The following is a 19,007-nucleotide window of genomic DNA, read 5'->3' on the forward strand; positions in this document are numbered from 1 at the left end:
TCCCGGGCTTCCCTAGTGGCTCCCTTGTAAAGAATTCACCTGCCAAATGCAGGAGATGCAAGTTCGACCCCTCAGTTGTGAAGACCCCCTGGAGAAGGAAATGGCAACCCACTCCAGAATTCTTGCCTGGGAAATCCCATAGAGAGAGGGGCCTGGTGGGCTACATTCCATGGGGTCACAAAGAGTCAGACACGACTTAGCAACTAAACAACAAGACTTCAGTCAAATAATAAAACTAAGGGACTCTCCTCATTCTCTGAAGACAATAAAAAAACATTAAATTGTTTGAATGATGTCATAAGTTTTCAGTACATTAACTCTTACCAATGGGTGTCTCTTCCTTTATGTTCTATTATATCCAAGTAACTGAGTCGCTAACTCTGAAGGGAATATTCCAGAAGATACATGGTTCTCTTCCCTGCCAGCTTACAAAATGGCTCTTAACAGTTCATTCAAATCTACCCTAAAACAAGTTAAAAGAATGATGTGCAAAACAGTAATCCCTTTCACCTCTAGCAGGTGTATATAAAGAGTTGTTTTCCTGTGCCCTGCAAACAAGGGCTGCAGCTGTGTGCTGTTCCCTTTAGTAATGATAGGCAGATTCCAAGCAGGAGAGGCTGCAATTAATAAACAAAGAACCTGACCAACAAATGAGAACAAACCTCCTGATGTACAAATGCTTTGCTGAGAAGAAACAACAAGAAGATCAAACATTCTTAAATATTTTGTCTTAAATTAATGAAAGCATGGTTTCCATGGTTTCAAGGCTACACTGAATCTGTTCTTAACATTTGACTTAAACTTCTTCAGAGCAATGTAAAACAAAGTGGGATTCAAGTTCATTTCAATACACAAGTGTTATTTTGTTTATATTGTATAAACAATATTTTGTATTGTTATTTTGTATTATACAGTTTTAAGAACAGAACGTAATAATCGTTAGGTCTGAGTGACAGACCCATGAGGATTCACTATGCTATTCTATATTCTCCACTATTAGTTTTTAAAGTTTCCAAATAAGAAAGTTTTAAGAATATATACAATTATGGTACACAGTTTTTCACTATACACTGGCTTCCCAAATGTTAACTGCTTTGGATATCATATACACTAATCAGATATTCTAATGGAATATATTAATTCTTTATACTAACATTTAACTGTTACAAAAAAGGAATTACAAGAAAACTCTGATGTAACTTCTCAGTTTAATTCTTTTCCTATATACAACATTAATAGTGAAGCCCCATACAATAACAGTCAAAGGTCCCAGATCTTATTGTAAATATTTCAGACAAAAAAACAAATGTGGTGCTCATAAGAAACTTAAGTAGAGTTTGTTTCTCAGCTTCCTCTATTTGGTTTTGGTTTTTCTTTTTCACTTATTTTTATTGGCTGGAGGCTAATTACTTTACAATATTGTAGTGGTTTTTGCCATACATTGACATGAATCAGCCATGGATTTACATGTGATCCCCATCCCGATCCCTCCTCCCCCTCTATTTGTTAAAATCATAGTAAGGCCAAGAAGTGATTATTCATCTAACAAATTATTATACCATTCATATTTTGATTTATCCATTTCAACTTATTTTTAACCTTTATTTCAAGGTTTCATCTGATTTCATTTTCAATGTCTCCTCTGATCCTTTGTTTTTAATCCCTCCTGATGTCTAAATATCATCTCGATCATTTCTGCCTTTCAAAATTTCAGATCTTAAAAAATATGTCCACCTAGCCAAGAATATCTAATTTTGTACCAAATACCTAATTTTTCTCTTTTCTTTCAAAATACTCCTTAAAACCCAACAGAAAGCCAAGCCATTTCAGGATTCCTAAATTAACCAAAATCATACTGGCACTAAATACACACTGATATAAATCCTTAATTTCTCATTCAAAAATAAAGCTAAAGAACAAAGATATAAAACTACAAGCTTATAGACTAACATATCAAAGTTTTATTACGTCTCTGCTAGAATATTTTAGAATAAAATATTAGAAATAATGTTATTAATGATAGCAGTAATATTACTAAATATGCTTAATCTGGCCAAGTGAATTTCCTATGTAGCCCCTAATATCACCCTTCTTATTCTCTATACTGTATCAGTCGTTATTCCTTGTCTAATTTTTCCAAGAATATGATTGGAAATTACGAAATTACCCTCATCTTATCCCATTCCTTCAGATTAAGGTGTTGTTCTAGGCATGCCTAGTCATCAATTATCATTCTTTCTAAGATTTATAAACCAAAACATATGCTGGAGCTTCCAAAGCTCATGGACAATGCATCACACAAGACTGTGGTAGGGTTTGGGAAACTCCAGGCAGCCATGTAAATTAACAAAAACACAATATCAAAGGTTAATATTATCCAAAAGAGATGTCTTCACTTTAAAGTTTATCAAGGACAGCATGAAGGAAGGTTGAGCGACCTGTCAGGATCACTACAATGACCTCCTCCCACAAACGTCTCTGATCGTCTTCATTCCATGGTCACTGGCATTTCTATTAAGACCAATAAGTACTCAAGTAAATCTAACTCAAATCAAAAAATATTAAAATACATCACCTCCAAATTTCAAAGATAAAATCCCACCTGACTTCCAAACCATCTACCTCTCAAACCTTTGCTGAAATATAAATCCACATCTATTATACAGCTCTACTCATTCAACGTTATTTAAAAGGTTTCAAATTTCAGAACTAGGCAGATTTCTGAAAATAAAAGATCAAATGTTGATCCAGCAGCACATTATCTTAACCTACTATAATAAGAATTACAATTTTTGCCTTTAACAATTCAATTCAATTTCAGCATTCATGGCCTTTGTTAAGTAAAGGTAGCCTTTAAATATCACTGTATAATGTGAGGCACTATTAAAAATTGCTCCCCAATTCACAGAAAGGTCATTCAAAGAACTTAAGCCACAAAGTCCCCTAATTTTCTCTGCTTCAAGAAAATAACACTAATATTGTTCCAAGATATGCAAAATACAAAAACCAGTGGGCAAAAACAGTGTTGACCGAAGTTCTGAAGTACCAATTAAAATGATTTTCTAAAGGTCTATACACAAATATATGCATATACACAAAACACTACATATAAGCTAAAATCCAGTTTTCTTAATGAAAGTACACCCTAGAAATATGACTCGTTAAACAAAATATCATGTTTTAAAATGTCCTTTAAAAGCATATAATGTGATCATGCTACATGATCAAAACAAATAATCTCACTTTATCTGGTGTCTGTGTATTAATATTTCATGTTGGGTTTTCATCACGGCACATCAAAATATGCATATTGTATATTTAAGATGTAAAAGTGATTTTAAGATCACTAATATAATATCTTTTCATGTGTTTTTTTAATGACTCTTATGCTGACACTTCATTAAAACTCATCTCCAAGATTGTTATCAGATATAATCAGATGCCAATCAGTGAAAGCCTGATGTGACAGACTACACTCTTTGGTTCTTTTAAAATGTAAGCCTCAGTAGGAATAGAGGAAAAATCTAGACTTTATTGCAAAAAAATATATCAACAAAACAATCTATCAAAGAAAATGCAGAGAGGTGAATTTAAGGAATCATTTCTGTTATCTAGCACAGAAACTACATTTTCTCACTACTTACTCCTACCTTTCTAAATCTGTGCATGACTAAATCACAATATAGACTCTTTAAAAGAGAAAGATATTACTGCATACCAATATACAAAGGGTGTTGTATATACAACATACATAAAAAGATACAGTCAAGTATTTTAGGAGAAAAGGAATCACACAAATATGAAATAATAAAATGCCTATCCTCCAAAAGTGTACATACCCTGATTTATACCACAACACAGTAAAGGAAACAGATCTGAATAAATACTGGGTCACCTAAGTCATTTCTGTTCCCCACCCCACCCCACATGCCTTGCAATCCCCACACGAATCTTTATTTCCATCAAAACTTCACAGTCCAGAAAACCAACTGGATAGAGTATGCAAAGCACTAATATTCAATCATGGAAACAGGATATAATTTTTACATGTATCTCTTTCTTCCTGCCCTGCTCCAGCAGCCTCCCTCACCACCCCCACAACTAAAGCATGGAAGAAACAAATTTAACTGAGAAGCAGAGGGTTTCTAATTGCATGTTAAGATAAACTATGCTGATTGAGACTGAGAGGGCCAGATGCATTTTTAAGGATGATAAGTTTTATACTGAAATGTTTGAAGCCATCAAGCATGCAGACTGTAATTCAGAAACTTGAATATATTTCTATTAATCAATAAAAAATAGCATTCAAGTATTAAAAGTAATGATTAAAATCTGTTAATCTTTCATATACCCCTTATTAAACTGGTAGGAGAGGTAAGATAGAGCAGAACGTAAGACTTATATTAATGAACAAATGAAAAATCCTCTAAAATCTTGTAAGTACACTTGCCAAATAAAGTACTGAATGAAGTAAATCAGAAAGAGAAAGACAAAGATCATTTTTGGTATCTAAAAAGTAGTATAAATTAACTTATTTACAAAGCAGAAACAGAGTCACTGATGTAGAAAACAAAACTTATGGTTACCAAGAGGGAAAGGGGAAGGAAGGGATCAACTGGGAGATTGGGGCTGACATATACACACTACTATATATAAAACAGATAACTAATAAGGGCCTACCATATGGCACAGGGAACTCTACTCAATACCCTGTAATGACCTCTATGGAAAAAGAATCTAAGAAAGAGTGGATATACATATGGGTATAACTGATTCATCTTGCTATACACTTGGAACTAACACAACATTGTAAGTCAACCATATTCCAATAAAGATTTTTTTTTAAGTTATGAAAATGCATACTTCTTGACCAAAAGACATAATTTCTCTGCCAAAAAACCTGAATTTAAAAAATGCATATCCAAGTATAAACAATATTCAGAAAGCAAAAAGCAACAATGATTGCCAATGCATCCCACAGCACGGCCCCAAAGCAGTCAAGAGGCCCTGAGAACTTACTCAGACTCCTTGACAGGATTTTAGCTCTTCTCAAAAGTAGCTGAATAGTATGAAGGGAAGAAAAAAGTCAAGGCTTTAGGAACTGGGGAAGAAATGTTGAAAAATGAGACCAACAGAAACTAATTTTTACCGCTTCTAATAAGAGTGAACAAAGCTTGCAGAGAGAGCTTATCGTCCATGCCTCCACTTTCCCTGTCCATTTGCCTATCCACAGAGTTGGGAGATCATGTCCTGTTTTAAATATCTCATTGGTGAGCAACAGGCAGGAGCCCCAACTGTCAGACACTTGTCTGGCACACTGACATAAAGGAGCTGGCGCGGCAAGAGCTCAGGCTGCAAGACTCGGCTTATCCCTGTGTGGGTGAGGAAATCAGGGCACTTGGCCACAGCTCCCCTCAGGGGCCACTGAGAAAGTGGAAGCTTCTGAGACTGTGCCATAGACATGGCCATTATGGTAGACCCAGGCTCTGGGTTTTCTTTGCTGTTCTTATCAGAAGAAACAACGGGCAAGCAAAATGCCATCAGTAAAGGAAACAGTGACTCCAGGCTCCATGTTATTGGCATGTTTCCCTTTTCCCCACGCCAATCTCACCATGAAATCATAGACGACTCGTGCTAGAAAGGGCTTTAGAGATCACACAGCCCTACTGTTTCAGTTTACAAATGGAGAAACTGAGACCTAGCGGGTTTAAGTGACTAGCTGAAGGTTTTTCACTTAGTGGCAGGCTGCATATCAGAAAAGAAGCTTTTTTTCCTCCTCTTTACTGTTCTCTGGCTGGTGCTTGAAGACCTTTATTTCTCAGCCTAGTTCCCCTATCTTGTTCTTGCACATCACCTGTCAGTGTATCTGTCTCCTCTCTCCAACCAATGTACTTTCATTTTCATGCAAGCTGCCTCACTCTTAGCTCCTATTACCCCTTGACCATTTCTGCCTAAACAGGAAGACCTCTCATAATCTCAATCAGGTACTGTGAAGTCAAGCCAAGCAATACTGACTGGGTATTACAGCTTCTGACCGACTTCCCTGGTGGATCAGCAGTAAAGAAATCCACCCGCAACGCAGGAGATACAGGTTTGATCTCTGGGTCGGAAAGATCCCTTGGAGAAGGAAATAGCAACCCATTCCAGTATTCTTGACTGGGAAATCCCATGGACACAGGAGCCTGGCAGGCGACAGTTCATGAGGTCACAAAAGAGTCAGACAAGATTTAGTGACTAAACAACAACAAATTACAGCTTCTAATGAAAGCAGAGAAAGAATACAGGAGTTAAAAGTCAGCAATGGGCAGGCACATGTGACTATGTAAACAAGGTATTTTGGGACTAGACTAGAGATTCAACCAAAAGTGCTTAGCCAGAGGCCAGAACATAGCCGGGACCAGGAAGAAATACTTCTGGAGCATAATTATGCTCAGGCTACATCATTAGTGGAACAAGGATATGAATTTGTTCAAGAGGACAACGTTTACAAAGATAATAGATGAATGAAACTGGTAAGAAAGATATATAATCTTACCATCTAAGTCACATTTCCTAGCCTTTTTCCAAAAGTTCCCTTGAAAATGTATTAGATTCACTGGTGAAAGGAAGCAGAGACGGCTGAGCTGAGAGTCTGCCTACTTTATAAGTTGGGACTAATTATCTATAAAAATAATGTAAAGGAGTCATATACTTAATTGAATACTTAATTGAACACTGAACAGGAGTGGAAGGATAGAAGTAGGTAAGATGAGGGTGACGGGCAAAAAGCCTGTACAGTATACGATGCTTCAGCAAAAATGATGACACACAGTATCAGGTAAATTTTCAAATGTAATGGATAAATCATGTTCCCACTCTGAGAAAGATCGGGGCTATTTAGATCACTCCAAAATGAGAAAAACATTTCATTCTTAGTCAAAGTACTTAGAAAAATAGAAACATAGCAAACTTAACTGAACAGTAACTTTAGAAATAGCAGTCAACTAAAATGATTCTTTCAACATCTTTAATGCCCTAACAAAGGAAACCAAAGGTGTTATTTTTCCTCTATAATTTCATATTATATGTTTTACCAAATAACACTCTCGAGGTTACTTTATACCGCAAGATTGGGATTGGCAAACTCTTCTAACATTACTTATTGCTAAAGGTATATAAATGGTGACCTCACACACTTTTCTACTGTTGTTACAATAACAATTCTAAGCAGTGCATTATAAATGGGAATACATCCTTATACAACTATTGTCATTATATTAATGACTGCATTTTATATAAGTAGGGCTCAAAATGTTTTCAAATGAATTCATGTATAATAGATGTGAAAAGGAAAATATAAATTGGACAATGGGAAGTGTAAGAGTTTATGAAGTGTTACACCATTAATTCTCAGTCTGAGATCTCTAGACCAGAAAAGGTATCCAACATCAAAAGAATCCATTATAATAGGCTGTAGAAAACTAAAACTAAAAGATAACTTTGGGCGAGCACCCTATTGTGTGTGCTCAGTCACTCACTCGGGTCTGACTCTGCAACCCCATGGACTTTAGCCCACCAGGCTCCTCTGTCCATGGGATTTTACAGGCAAGAACACTGGGATGGGTTGCCATTTCCTCCTTCAAGGGGTATTCCCGACCCAGGGATCGAACCTGAGTCTCCAGCATCTCCTGCACTGGCAGGAAGATTCATTACCACTGCACCAGCTGGGAAGCCCCAGCACCCTATTACTTCAGTGTAACAACAAGACTGGTTATTAAATGGTGATCCAAGCCTACAGCTGATAGCTTTGGTCTCTTTATTTTTAAAAGGAGGGAAAGGGAATAATTATTTAATATGTAGATCAGTGAGCAAAATCTTTCAAAACTTAGGACCCAATAGCATATTCAAAGAATTCTTAGATAGCAGAAATTTTAGACTGGGTATTTTCTCAGTATTCCATAAGAGCCAACATGTACTGAACATGTGTGTGCATGGGTGCCTGCATGCTCAGTTGCCAAATCGTGTCCAACTCTTTGCAACCCCATGGACTACAGCCCAACAGGATTCTCTGTCCATGGGGTTTCCCAAGCAAGAATACTGGAGCGGGGTGCCATTTCCTCCCCCAGGGGATCCTCCTGACCCAGGGATCGAACCCACATCTCCTGTGTCTCCTGCACTGGCAGACAGGTTCTTCACCACTGAGCCCCTGGGCATATATTCTGTCTAGTACTGAGCAAAGCACATTACATGAATTAGCTCCTTTACTTTTCACAAAACTCTGTAAGGCAGGCTAAGACTGATCCATTTTTGAGATGAGAAAACTGAGGCCAAATGAAAGGAAATAACCTATCCAAGGTTCCATAGCTGATAAGATCTGAAATTTGCATCCAAAGCCTTGTGTTTTTAACCAATATATTTATCCTCAATCTATTTAAAAAACAAAGCATACACCTATTTGATACTCTAACTACATTCCAACTTTTTAACTGATTTTTCATGAAATATGTCTTTAGTTTGATATGAAATATAAAACATCAAATATAAAGGTTCTGAAACAATGTCATAATACTTTAAATTCTCAGCAGCAAAAATTGGTTATGCCAATTTGATAATTTATTCATTAACCAATTCTGTTAATGAATTAGTAGGACCATATTTTTAAGGAGAAATTCCTAACCTATTTTAACAAGACTAATACTTTAAAATATTGTTATTCTCTATTGATGTTTTGGAGTCTCTGGCATTCCAACACATGAAATACTATGTCTTAGAAAGGTACTTTAAAAAAAAAAATCACAGTTTGCTGATTGTAATTAAATGTGGAACTACAGTACACATAAATCCATCATCTGGAGAAAAGCTGACTTGATATAACCGTGCCTTTCTAAGCTTACTTGAGGAAAACACTGACGACTACTGCTTCAGTATTTACCTTACATGTACATTACTACGGAAGAAGTAAAGTCAATGATGCAAGAACCCCAAAGACTGGATTCAAGTGTTCTCCTAAAAAACCTGCTGAACAAATATTCAGATACATAAAGTAATACATGGTCACTTCCAGTTTAGAAGTATAAGGCACAGAGTAAAGCAGAGAATCTAAAACTTTTCAGATAATAAAGCCAAGTTAAATATTCAAATCAGACTATTCTAACAACATGAAGTAGGGGCCAGATTCTCCAGACAATTTCTATTCTTACTGCTGTTGACTTAGTTAGCCTGATAACTATTATTACAATTTATACTTTTGAAATGGTTTTAGATTATACAATAAAAAGCACACCACTAATAATGCCATATATAAATGTTATAAAGATATACAGTATATTGATAGGTGCAACAATAACCAATTTACAGAGTACAAAGCTACACTGCCAAATAGTATGATTCTCAAGTTAGCTAATTATTTTTAGATACAAATTAAAATAACTTCATAAGAAGATGATAAATGTATGTGCATACAGGACAAATGCTGACATTCAGATGATACCAAAGATATCAATCTTGATACTGTTTTATGCTATGCTAATATATATTAGTTCAGAGAGGCAGACTTTGATAAAAAACTGCCAATTATGACAGTATATTAAATTTAAACTCCAAAGAAATAAGGCTATTATATGCTTGAATGCATATGTAATTAAATTTTTTCTTTAAATAAAAGTTCTAATCAGATCACATTCTTTGCGATAATAATCTCTTGTTGCAAACAGCATAGCACCCTCTGGTGCATCTGTTGTAAGATGTATAAAATTTCCACCGAAAAAAAGGATAGAATTCAAGTAAAAATGAACCTTAAGAATCAATAGGTTGATACTCTTTCACTTATTTCAGTACATATTTTTAAACATTAATGCTTAAAAACAATTTTCACTTAAAAAGAGCACTAAAATCTTTATAGTAACAATCAAAGTAGGTCAGGAAAATGTTTTCACTTGATAATATTTAAAATAACCAACAAAACCACACCAGTTCTCAACACTTAATATTTAAGTTAAAATAATGCTGCCAAAAAAACATTCAAGTATGGGACAGCAAAAGTTAACTTTGTTACCTAATTTCACTTTATTCAAATCTGCCTTGGCTTTTTGCTTCAGATAAACTGACTGTGTGAAGTGGTCCTGAGTACTTTTTCTGGATTCAAATGGAATTTATCACTGTTTAAAGAATTTGAAGTGTTTTCTGAAAGGACCTGCAGCTTACACAGCTCAAAATCAGAGTAATATTCAAAAATAAAAGTTATGTTAATTAAATTAGGAATCTTAATTTGATAAGTTCAAAACCTTTACTTTAAAAAGAAAAATAACTCTTCCTAGGAAAATAATTAACTCCAAAAGTAAATCTATGAACAAAAGCAAAGGATGCCACCTGCTTTAGACAGCTCGTTTGTGAACCACTGGAAGTCCCAACACAATGCACCAGAAATGAAAGTGACACCTGTTTAAAATAGCCATCTGTCCCTAACAAAGCTAGATTTATTTAAATCCATTTAATCTTAGATTTCCAAAATATGGGAACACTATGCACCTGTGAACAGAGAGGAATTTAAAATCTGTTTTCCAACAGCCACTGGGACTCTATACCAAAGAGTAAAGACAAATATTTCCATTAGGGAAACTAAGTTGTTTATTTTTAAAGTAACCAGATGTAGAGGATTTTCAGGCTAATGCTCAGCATAAAAACAAAGCAAGCAAGCAAAAAAAAAACCAAAAAACCAAAAAATCTAGCACATTTTCCTAATGTAAAGGTTTGTCTTTGAAGACTGTAATTTGAAAAGCTTTGTTTGGTATTCTCATTTCTTGTAACATACTCACTAGAGGTACCAAAAAAAAACCAAACAAAGTAACATTCTTACTACACCGTTCAGAAAAGTTTTTTTAAACTCTTCCTACATATCTGATACTCTTCTCTTTTAAATACACACACACATACTTACTAAAAACTCAGATGTAAAATCAAACTCCACCCACTGATTTCTTCAGTTGACAGTTTAGAGAGTACATAAAACATCAACCTTCTGAAGAACAATGAAACATGTTATCAAACTGTAACATGTATCATTTAAATAAAAGATTAAATCTTTGATTCAAAATTCAGGTTTTAATTCCTATTTTTCAATAACAATACCTTTAACCATTAAATGCTTCTATAAAAAATATTGTTTAGGGTTAACATATATTAAATTCATAAACTCTAAGTTTGTTGCATATCCTAAACTTATTAACTACAAACCTTTTGAGTACAAGAGTATTTGAATATGGAGGAATAATATACTATTTTTTAAATTAGCATAATCATCCCATATAATGAAAACACTGTAGAATGATGCATTTGAGAAGTATATTTTAGTTTACTGTTATACATTTAAATATACTACAGAAATATGCCTATACCATTTAATGCAATAGGCACAATAATATAAAAAGGCTGAGACAGACATTATGACATATAATGAATCACAAATATTCAGCTATTCAAAATAAGTTACAAGTAACTCCTATTCAATAATTTTAGCTTTAAAGTTTGGACACTTCAGTGTTTTTTTTTAGTCTAACAGAAACACAAAAGAATACCAACACATAATATAGTCTCTCCTAGGAAAAATATCACAGGAAAAAAAAATTAAAGTGTTACCACTATTTATCGGTATGCTAAATTTAAAAATTTATCCTTTGTTAGTATTTCTATTATTTACTTTATCCATATGAATAATGTTGACACACCTGAGTTCAAGGCATCTCTAGCAGCAACTTTTATATCACATATGTGCTTTTAATAACGGATAAGTAACAGAATTCAAATTAAGTTCTGCTCTCAAAACACCTTTTGAATGAAAATCTAACTTAGAGAAAACCTGAGATAGTCGTAATGAGCGAAATGCCTAAAAAAAGTTCTTGGACACTGCCAATAAAAACATTAAACTATAAAATTATAGCATATAATCTACTCGACTGACAATGTATTATGTAAATGGCATAAAGTCTGAAACTGTCTCAAGACAGTAAAACTCCTATTAACTTCAGTTTATAAGGACCCAGGAACTTCACCATCCAAAAGTGTTCAGGCATTTGACACTCATCTGAACAGAAAAAAAATACAGGTTAGTATTAGAAATTTGCATGAAACCTATGTTGGGGAGGGGGCGACAAATATAAAGAAATTTGAGTGCTCTGAGAAAGTCTTCGTTCAGAACCAACATCATCTTCATTTAAAATACCAACCACAAGGAAATTAATTTTAAAAAAGAAAAGTTTTTAAACCTTAACTCTTATTTTACAAAGTATTAGCCTTAAATTGCATTACAATTACCCAACCTGCTCATGGACAATCTCAAGAATAATTAATACTGTCACATTATCCACGGTCTGTTCTGTCGGGTAAATCAATATATGGTTTGCTGTTAGAAAAAAAGACTAAGTAAGTATTTAAATATTCCAATTTGGAAACTTCAGTATGTGCAAATAAAATAGTACATTACATTTGCTTTAGCACACACTATCAAACTCTTTACTCATGATCTATTAATTACACATTGCGCTGAAAAATAAACAAATCTACAGGATCTCTAAAACTGGGTTACCTGTATCTAAGAGCCTATAACTTGTGGACTGACAAATATTCAAATGTACAGAGAAAAATAGAATTTTGAAGGAAAGACCTGAAAAAGTTCTCTCTTCAGCAGGTTTAAGTCACTGTCCAAAGAAAACCAAAAACTAATATTAAAAAGACTTAAGTACACACATGCCTAGATCTTAACAACCACAAAGAAAGTGAAATATACACACGTTTCAAGTTGAGAAGCTTCATACATTCTTTATGAACAACTTGACTTCAATTTCAACTCTCAAAGGAAAACGAACAGAGAAGATGAAGAAAAAAAAAGAAAGAAAGAAACTCTTTAGAAGTACCATAACTGTCGCAAATAACACTGTAAACAGTTCTCACAAAGCTTCCTTCTGTCCTTTCCCTGTGTGTAACACACAAAGTCTCATAACCACAATGAAAATTGTTAACACTCCACTGTGGGGAAGGAGGCTCATCAAAGTGAAATGGAACCTCACTAGTACCCCTCCCATCTCCACATGAAGGGATAAAGCACTGTCAATAACTACTAACCAAGTATCACAGATGCCCTGCATCCGGTTTAAATCTCACACTCACACACACACACACACACACCCCAAGAGAGAAAGAGAGAGGAGAGAGACTTAAAAAAAAAAAAAAAAAAGATCTTCCCAGTGCAGCAAAGGACCCAGCCAAGAAGCCTCTGGTTCCAGTGTGTGTGCAAGGGGTGTGGGGGTAAAAGAAAGGGGGGAGGGAAGAGTGCTGAAAGGATATTAAGACTGTTTGCAGCACAAAGAAAACACAGTTTTAAAAGAAAAAAGAAAACCATGCAGCTGATGATGATGGTAAAAGAGCAGCTCATTTAGCACAAGGCAAAGAGGGGCAAAAATGAAGGGAAAAGGCGGTGAGAAAAGTTCACCGTTGTATAAGGATAAAAACAACAAAACCCGTAACAAGGCCCCACAAGTGAACAACAACAGAACACCACCTCTTGGGTCCCCCCTTGCACACTGTTGTCTATTTCGGGTTTGAAAGAAGCAGGAACCAAGCAGCTTTGTAAAACAAGAAAATTAAAGAAAGAAAGGGGGGGGGGGGAATCCTTCTCTCTTCACCTGGCCCTCCTCCTCAGCCCCAGACCTAGGGGAGAGCTCCACCGTCCGCAGCGCAGAACTGTGGCTCCCTCTCCCGCTCCGCTCAGCAGCCCCCCGAGCTCCCGCTCCATCCCTGAAGCGCGGCCGCGGAGGGCCGGGGCCGGCGGGCGGGCGGCGCGGCGCCCACACCCCCGACCCAGCCGCGGCGCGCACGGTCCATTGTAAACAAGCCCGGGGGACCGAGCCCCTCGGCAGCGGCGCCGCAGCTGCAGCCCCGGTGTCAGAAGTGAGACCCCCGCACAGCCACACTCGGCGAGCACACGCACGGACACACACACGCACGGACACAAGCGTTCACACGCATCCACACGCTCCCACACACATGTAGAGACCGAAGAATATTCACCTTGGCTGTGGATTATTGTGGTGTTGTTGGTGGGTGATGGAGATGGTGGTGGTGGGGAGGAGGAAGAGGAGGAGGAGGAGGAGGAGGAGAGGAGTAGTTGTTGTTGATGGGTAACAGTCGCCAGGACTACGGTGACTATGGCGCTTGATTCACAAGGCAACGGTTGCTATAACTCACAAAAGAGAGAGAGAGGGAGAAGAGAGAGGGAGCGAGAGGGAGAGGGAGACACTCGCACGGGGAGGGGTGGGGGAGGGAAGAGAGGAGGAGGCGGGCCGGCAAGCAGCCGGAAGGGGCGGGCTCAGTTCCGTGACGGACAACCCCTGAACCGAGTTACAGGGGGGAGCGAGTGCAGGTTTCCGAGAAAGGATTCCAAAGAGAGGCGCTAGGTTTGGCAGGGGCTGAAGTTACCCCCAGAGTCTCCTCGGAGGTACGCTACTACACGCCCTAGCATGGCTGGAGAACGAATTTAGGGCCGTGGCGCGAGGGATACTTTCTGTGAAACGAGAGCTACCAGTCGCAGCAGCCTGCATTGTGCCAAGAAGCGTCAGAGCGGGAAACGGTAACGGCTAAGCCAGGAGAGGGGCTGTTTGAGGACGATTCCAGACACCTTGCGAGACAACCAGCTACAGCTGGGGAAGAATCCTCTTTGGAGAGAGACCCCGCCCCCCATGTAAACATCATTTCCGGGGCGGGGCGGGCGTAGACTCCCGGATGTGCCGCCGCTCGCTCGCTCGCTCTCTTTTTTTCCCCTCACTTTTTCGTTAGCCACCCCTCCCGTTTCTGAGGACCCGACTGTATTCCCGGTAGCCGGGCGCCTGCTGACTTCTAGCATACCGGGGCGGTGGGGAACGCGCTGGATTGGAGGGTCCACGCCGCCCTCGCGCTCCTGCTTTCCGCATTCCGGCCCGCTCCCTCCTCCCGAGGCTACGACTCGGAGGAGCGCGGGCGGCGGGGTGTGAGTTAGCTGCCTCCGCCGCCATTTTAGAGCGGGCGAAAGCGGGGCGCGCGTGGGAGGCGCGCCGGCCTCCCGCCTTCCAGCCGCGGCGTGGCGCGCACCGGGAAGGTCCAAGCTCTTCCGGCCCTCAGGAGCGAACGACGAGGTCTTGACTCCCTCCCTACCTATAGGGCGGGGAGTAAGCGCTACTAAGAAACAAGAAATCGGTTTCTCCCGGAACGCGAAAACGCATGGCGGCCCCCCTCCGGGAAAGGCGTTGGGAGGTGTGGTAACCTAGTCTGTTCCTAGAGCCCCGTTAATCTTCAGCCCTCTTAAGTGCTTGTCCCTCTTTGAAGCTGACCAAACCAGGATTTGAGCTCAACCCCGGTGTCTTACTACTTGCCTCGTCCCGCTCGCCGGTTCCCTAACAACCTGCTGTACTGAGGGTCTTGCTCCTTCCGGGTGTTTTGAGATAGACGAATGGCTTCCCTTGGTGATGGATATTGTTAGCACACAACTGTCTCGAACCCCCATTGGTATCGAATTAGCCTCTAACGCCACAGGGTTCAAACATATTCCCCCAATTCCCAGCAGACAAGAATCCTGCAGAAATATGCCTTCAGGCCCTGCCAATACACAGCAAACTAACACAGGCAGCTAAGCTGCTTATCCAGGACAATAACTTGGATATTAGAGCATTAGGAAGTCAGTTCTCCTCTTGAGGCTTAATTTTTGCACCTGCAGGATGAGGGTTTGCGGCTTGCTAAAATAATAGCTACCGTTTCCGAAGTTTTATTCTGCCCCAGACGTTGTGCTTAGTGTTTTACATGCATTATCTCACTTAATCCTCACAACACCACTATCAGGTACATAATACTCACTTTGGAGAAGGTACTGTCTTAACTAAAAGTCAGTGGTTTTATTTTACAGTTTTGCACCATGGAGTATTAGATAAGGGTATTTTACGAATCAGCTGCACAATAGATTCAAGAAAGTAATGTTGCCTTTGGTAATCTCATAATGAGTTACAGCGTTTTTTATAATGTGTTACAATGTAATAGTGAAGAGGGTTGAGCACAGTGCTAAAACGGAAAGGTTCATGAGCCAGTGTGGTAGGAGACCCTTCCAATCTGAGACATGACACGGTGACCAACAACAGTTAAACTCTTCAGATTTAGAATAATAGTTTCGACGTACACGTAGGAAATAAAGTATGCATTCCAGCTATATGAAAACTGGTAGTCATTATGAATATTCATTTCATTACATTTACAGCTAAAGTCTCTCTATTTCTGTAATGGTGAGCGTTGCTGTTTGCTCACACTACACAGCTCTGAATAGCTTTTTTAGTTCTATTATAGTTTGCCCATCTCTTCCCTGTCAGCTGTTGCTTCTTACTGCTGTTAGCATAATTTCATTATCCTCCCCACTCTATTAATTTACTGATTATAATCTGCAGAGAAGAAAACCACATAATAAAGCTTGTGCAAAACTATCTCAAGAGTACTTTGAGGAACACTGCTTTAGGAAAAGTGTGTGACCTTTGTGTGAGGACTTTGCAACATCAGTTTTAAGCTGCTTAGAGGGTTTTTTTTGTTTGTTTTTTACCTACATCCTCATTTGGCCTTTTCCTGAGTTACAGATAAATATTTTAAGTGAGTTCTTTTAAAGTTAGGATTTAGAATATTTCTCCCTGTTTTAGAATAATTGATAGTATTAGTTCTAATCATAATGAGATTACTATAATATGAATTTTTCAATGTTACCACCAGACAACCAATTCAAGCTATAGATTTGGAAACATGCTGGATTATAAATACATGTTTTGTGTTGTAACAGTTATGAAAGGTCAGAAATCCCTTTGCCTATATTCATTTCTCTGTTGTCATTTATAAGCTTATATAGCTACATCTTTCGGAGAAGGCAATGGCACCCCACTCTAGTACTCTTGCCTGGAAAATCCCATGGACAGAGGAGCCTGGTAAGCTGCAGTCCATGGGGTCGCTGAGAGTCCGACACAACTGAGCGACTTCACTTTCACTTCTCACTTTCATGCATTGGAGAAGGAAATGGCAACCCACTCCAGTGCTCTTGCCTGGAGAATCCCAGGAGCGGGGGAGCCTGGTGGGCTGCCGTCTATGGGGTTGCACAGAGTTGGACACGACTGAAGCGACTTAGGAGCAGCAGCAGCTACATCTTTACATATGTTACACATAAATAAAATAATAACACATAAAATAATTTGTTACACCACAGAAAATACCCAGCCATGTGTCTAACATTTATCACCTGTTACAGTGTAATACACACTGGGCTGAAAAAGTACCTAACCAAAAAATACTTTACATTCTTTGACAAATTCAATAAACTGCCAATGCAGTAGTTATTTGTTGAGCATCAAAAATGGGCTAGATATGATTCTGTAAAATGTGCAAAGTCAATATCAGTGAATTTAAAATGCTGTTTCCTTTGATCTTGGATTGTTTTTGCTCTCAGCTTGGAGTGAATGGCAGAGACATCGATTAACACATTTGTATCTGAACCTCTTGAAAAACAGGAAGCCCTGATTATGTGTGGATTATATACTTTATAAATTACTTTAGTACATTCTCAAGGATAAATTTCCTCTTCATTATTATCTATTAGCTTATTTCCTACTATTGATATCTACTGCATAGTCAAGAACTAATAAGTTACTTCAACATTAATGCTTATAAAAGGAAAAACTGCATACAAAAGACAAAATACTGATAATATGATAGATTTACTCCCCAAAAATTGTATATATGAGAGTTTTAAAAATTAATGGATTGGCCTGTGGCAGCTTACCAGTGAATTTTTGGTGAATCCTTTCGTAAAGCAGAAATCACACCTGTTTAAAATGTTTTCACTTTATTATAATATCTGATTTTCTTCAATTGAGAGACACTTATAGTCTTAGTTCTCTTAGGGAACTAAGGGAAATGAATGGTTTCATTTCAACCAGTTATTTATTGAGTATTTATGATATGCATATGGACTTCCCTGGTGGCTCAGGCCATAAAGTGTCTGCCTACAATTCTAGAGACCTGGGTTCGATCCCTGGGTCAGGAAGATCCCTGGAGAAGGAAATGGCAACCCACTCCAGTATTCTTGCCTGGAAAATCCCATGGACTGAGGAGCCTGGTAGGCTATAGGCCATGCAGTCGCAAAGAGTCAGACTCAACTTCACTTTCACTTTCTTATGATATGCATAACACTGGGAAATTAAACTACTGGATTACTAGTTGCCTTTACTAGATCTCAAGTTCTGTGGATATATAATAATAATTAATAATGATATCAGGTGATAGAGGCCAAAACTACAGTAGATAGAGTAATTCAAAAGTATATAATTTTGTCATTTTTCTCTGGAGCACTCCTAACTCTACCCATTCCCACCCAAAGTATATTTTGGTTTTGAAAATACTGCATTAATTTTTTCTGGTAGATTTGTCATTCTAACTATTTTTAGGTTATACAAACCAACTGTTAACTCAACAATCCTGAGATATGTCTGTTCTTACATATAATCTGGAATTAAATTTTCAGCCAAGTAAAGACGTGTAAAGATGTAAAGACGTGGGTTCAGTCCCTGGGTTAGGAAGATCCCCTGTAGAAGGGCATGGCAACCCATTCCAGTATTATTGCCTAGAGAATCCCATGGACAGAGGAGCCTGGCCGGTTACAGCCTATAGGATTGCAAAGAGTCAGACAAGACTGAAGCAACTTAGCATCAGTGCACACACAGACACACACACACACACACACACACATTCATTTGTTAAAATAAAAAATTACCTGAGCAACAGAAGATAATAGAATTTCATAAGTTGATTATCTTTTTCAAGATCAAAGTATCTTTGATATACACGTGTAGCTTTTTTCACTTTAATTAATGCAGAATCTTATACAGTATTTGCAGCATTAAAACCAAATAATTGGAAACAACCTAAATAGCTATCAGTAGGAAGATGGGAAAACAAATTGTGATACATTTATGCAATGGAATACT

General features: G+C 38.0%; 1 protein-coding gene across 8 annotated transcripts in view; it reads right to left on the reverse strand.

Moving 5' to 3' along the window:
- The window catches only part of RFX3 (regulatory factor X3), a 427,651-nt gene that overhangs the window by 291,342 nt on the left and 117,302 nt on the right, over positions 1-19,007 (reverse strand). For 2 of the 8 annotated variants that reach the window (XM_070480421.1, XM_020879411.2), the window contains exons 1-2: positions 14,041-14,670; positions 12,765-12,822 (exon numbers count right to left, since the gene is read on the reverse strand). The exons of 1 other annotated variant lie outside the window; for it this stretch is intronic. In XM_070480421.1, the coding sequence (XP_070336522.1) occupies positions 12,765-12,786 (22 nt within the window). In that variant the 5' untranslated portion in view covers positions 12,787-12,822; positions 14,041-14,670. Of the gene's footprint in view, positions 1-12,764; positions 12,823-13,655; positions 13,997-14,040; positions 14,673-19,007 lie in introns of those variants that run through there. 5 more of the 8 variants (XM_020879413.2, XM_020879414.2, XM_070480422.1 and 2 more) reach the window with 4 other exon arrangements.

The sequence above is a fragment of the Odocoileus virginianus genome, chromosome 18 (genome assembly GCF_023699985.2).
Source record: "Odocoileus virginianus isolate 20LAN1187 ecotype Illinois chromosome 18, Ovbor_1.2, whole genome shotgun sequence".
NCBI lineage: Eukaryota > Metazoa > Chordata > Mammalia > Artiodactyla > Cervidae > Odocoileus > Odocoileus virginianus.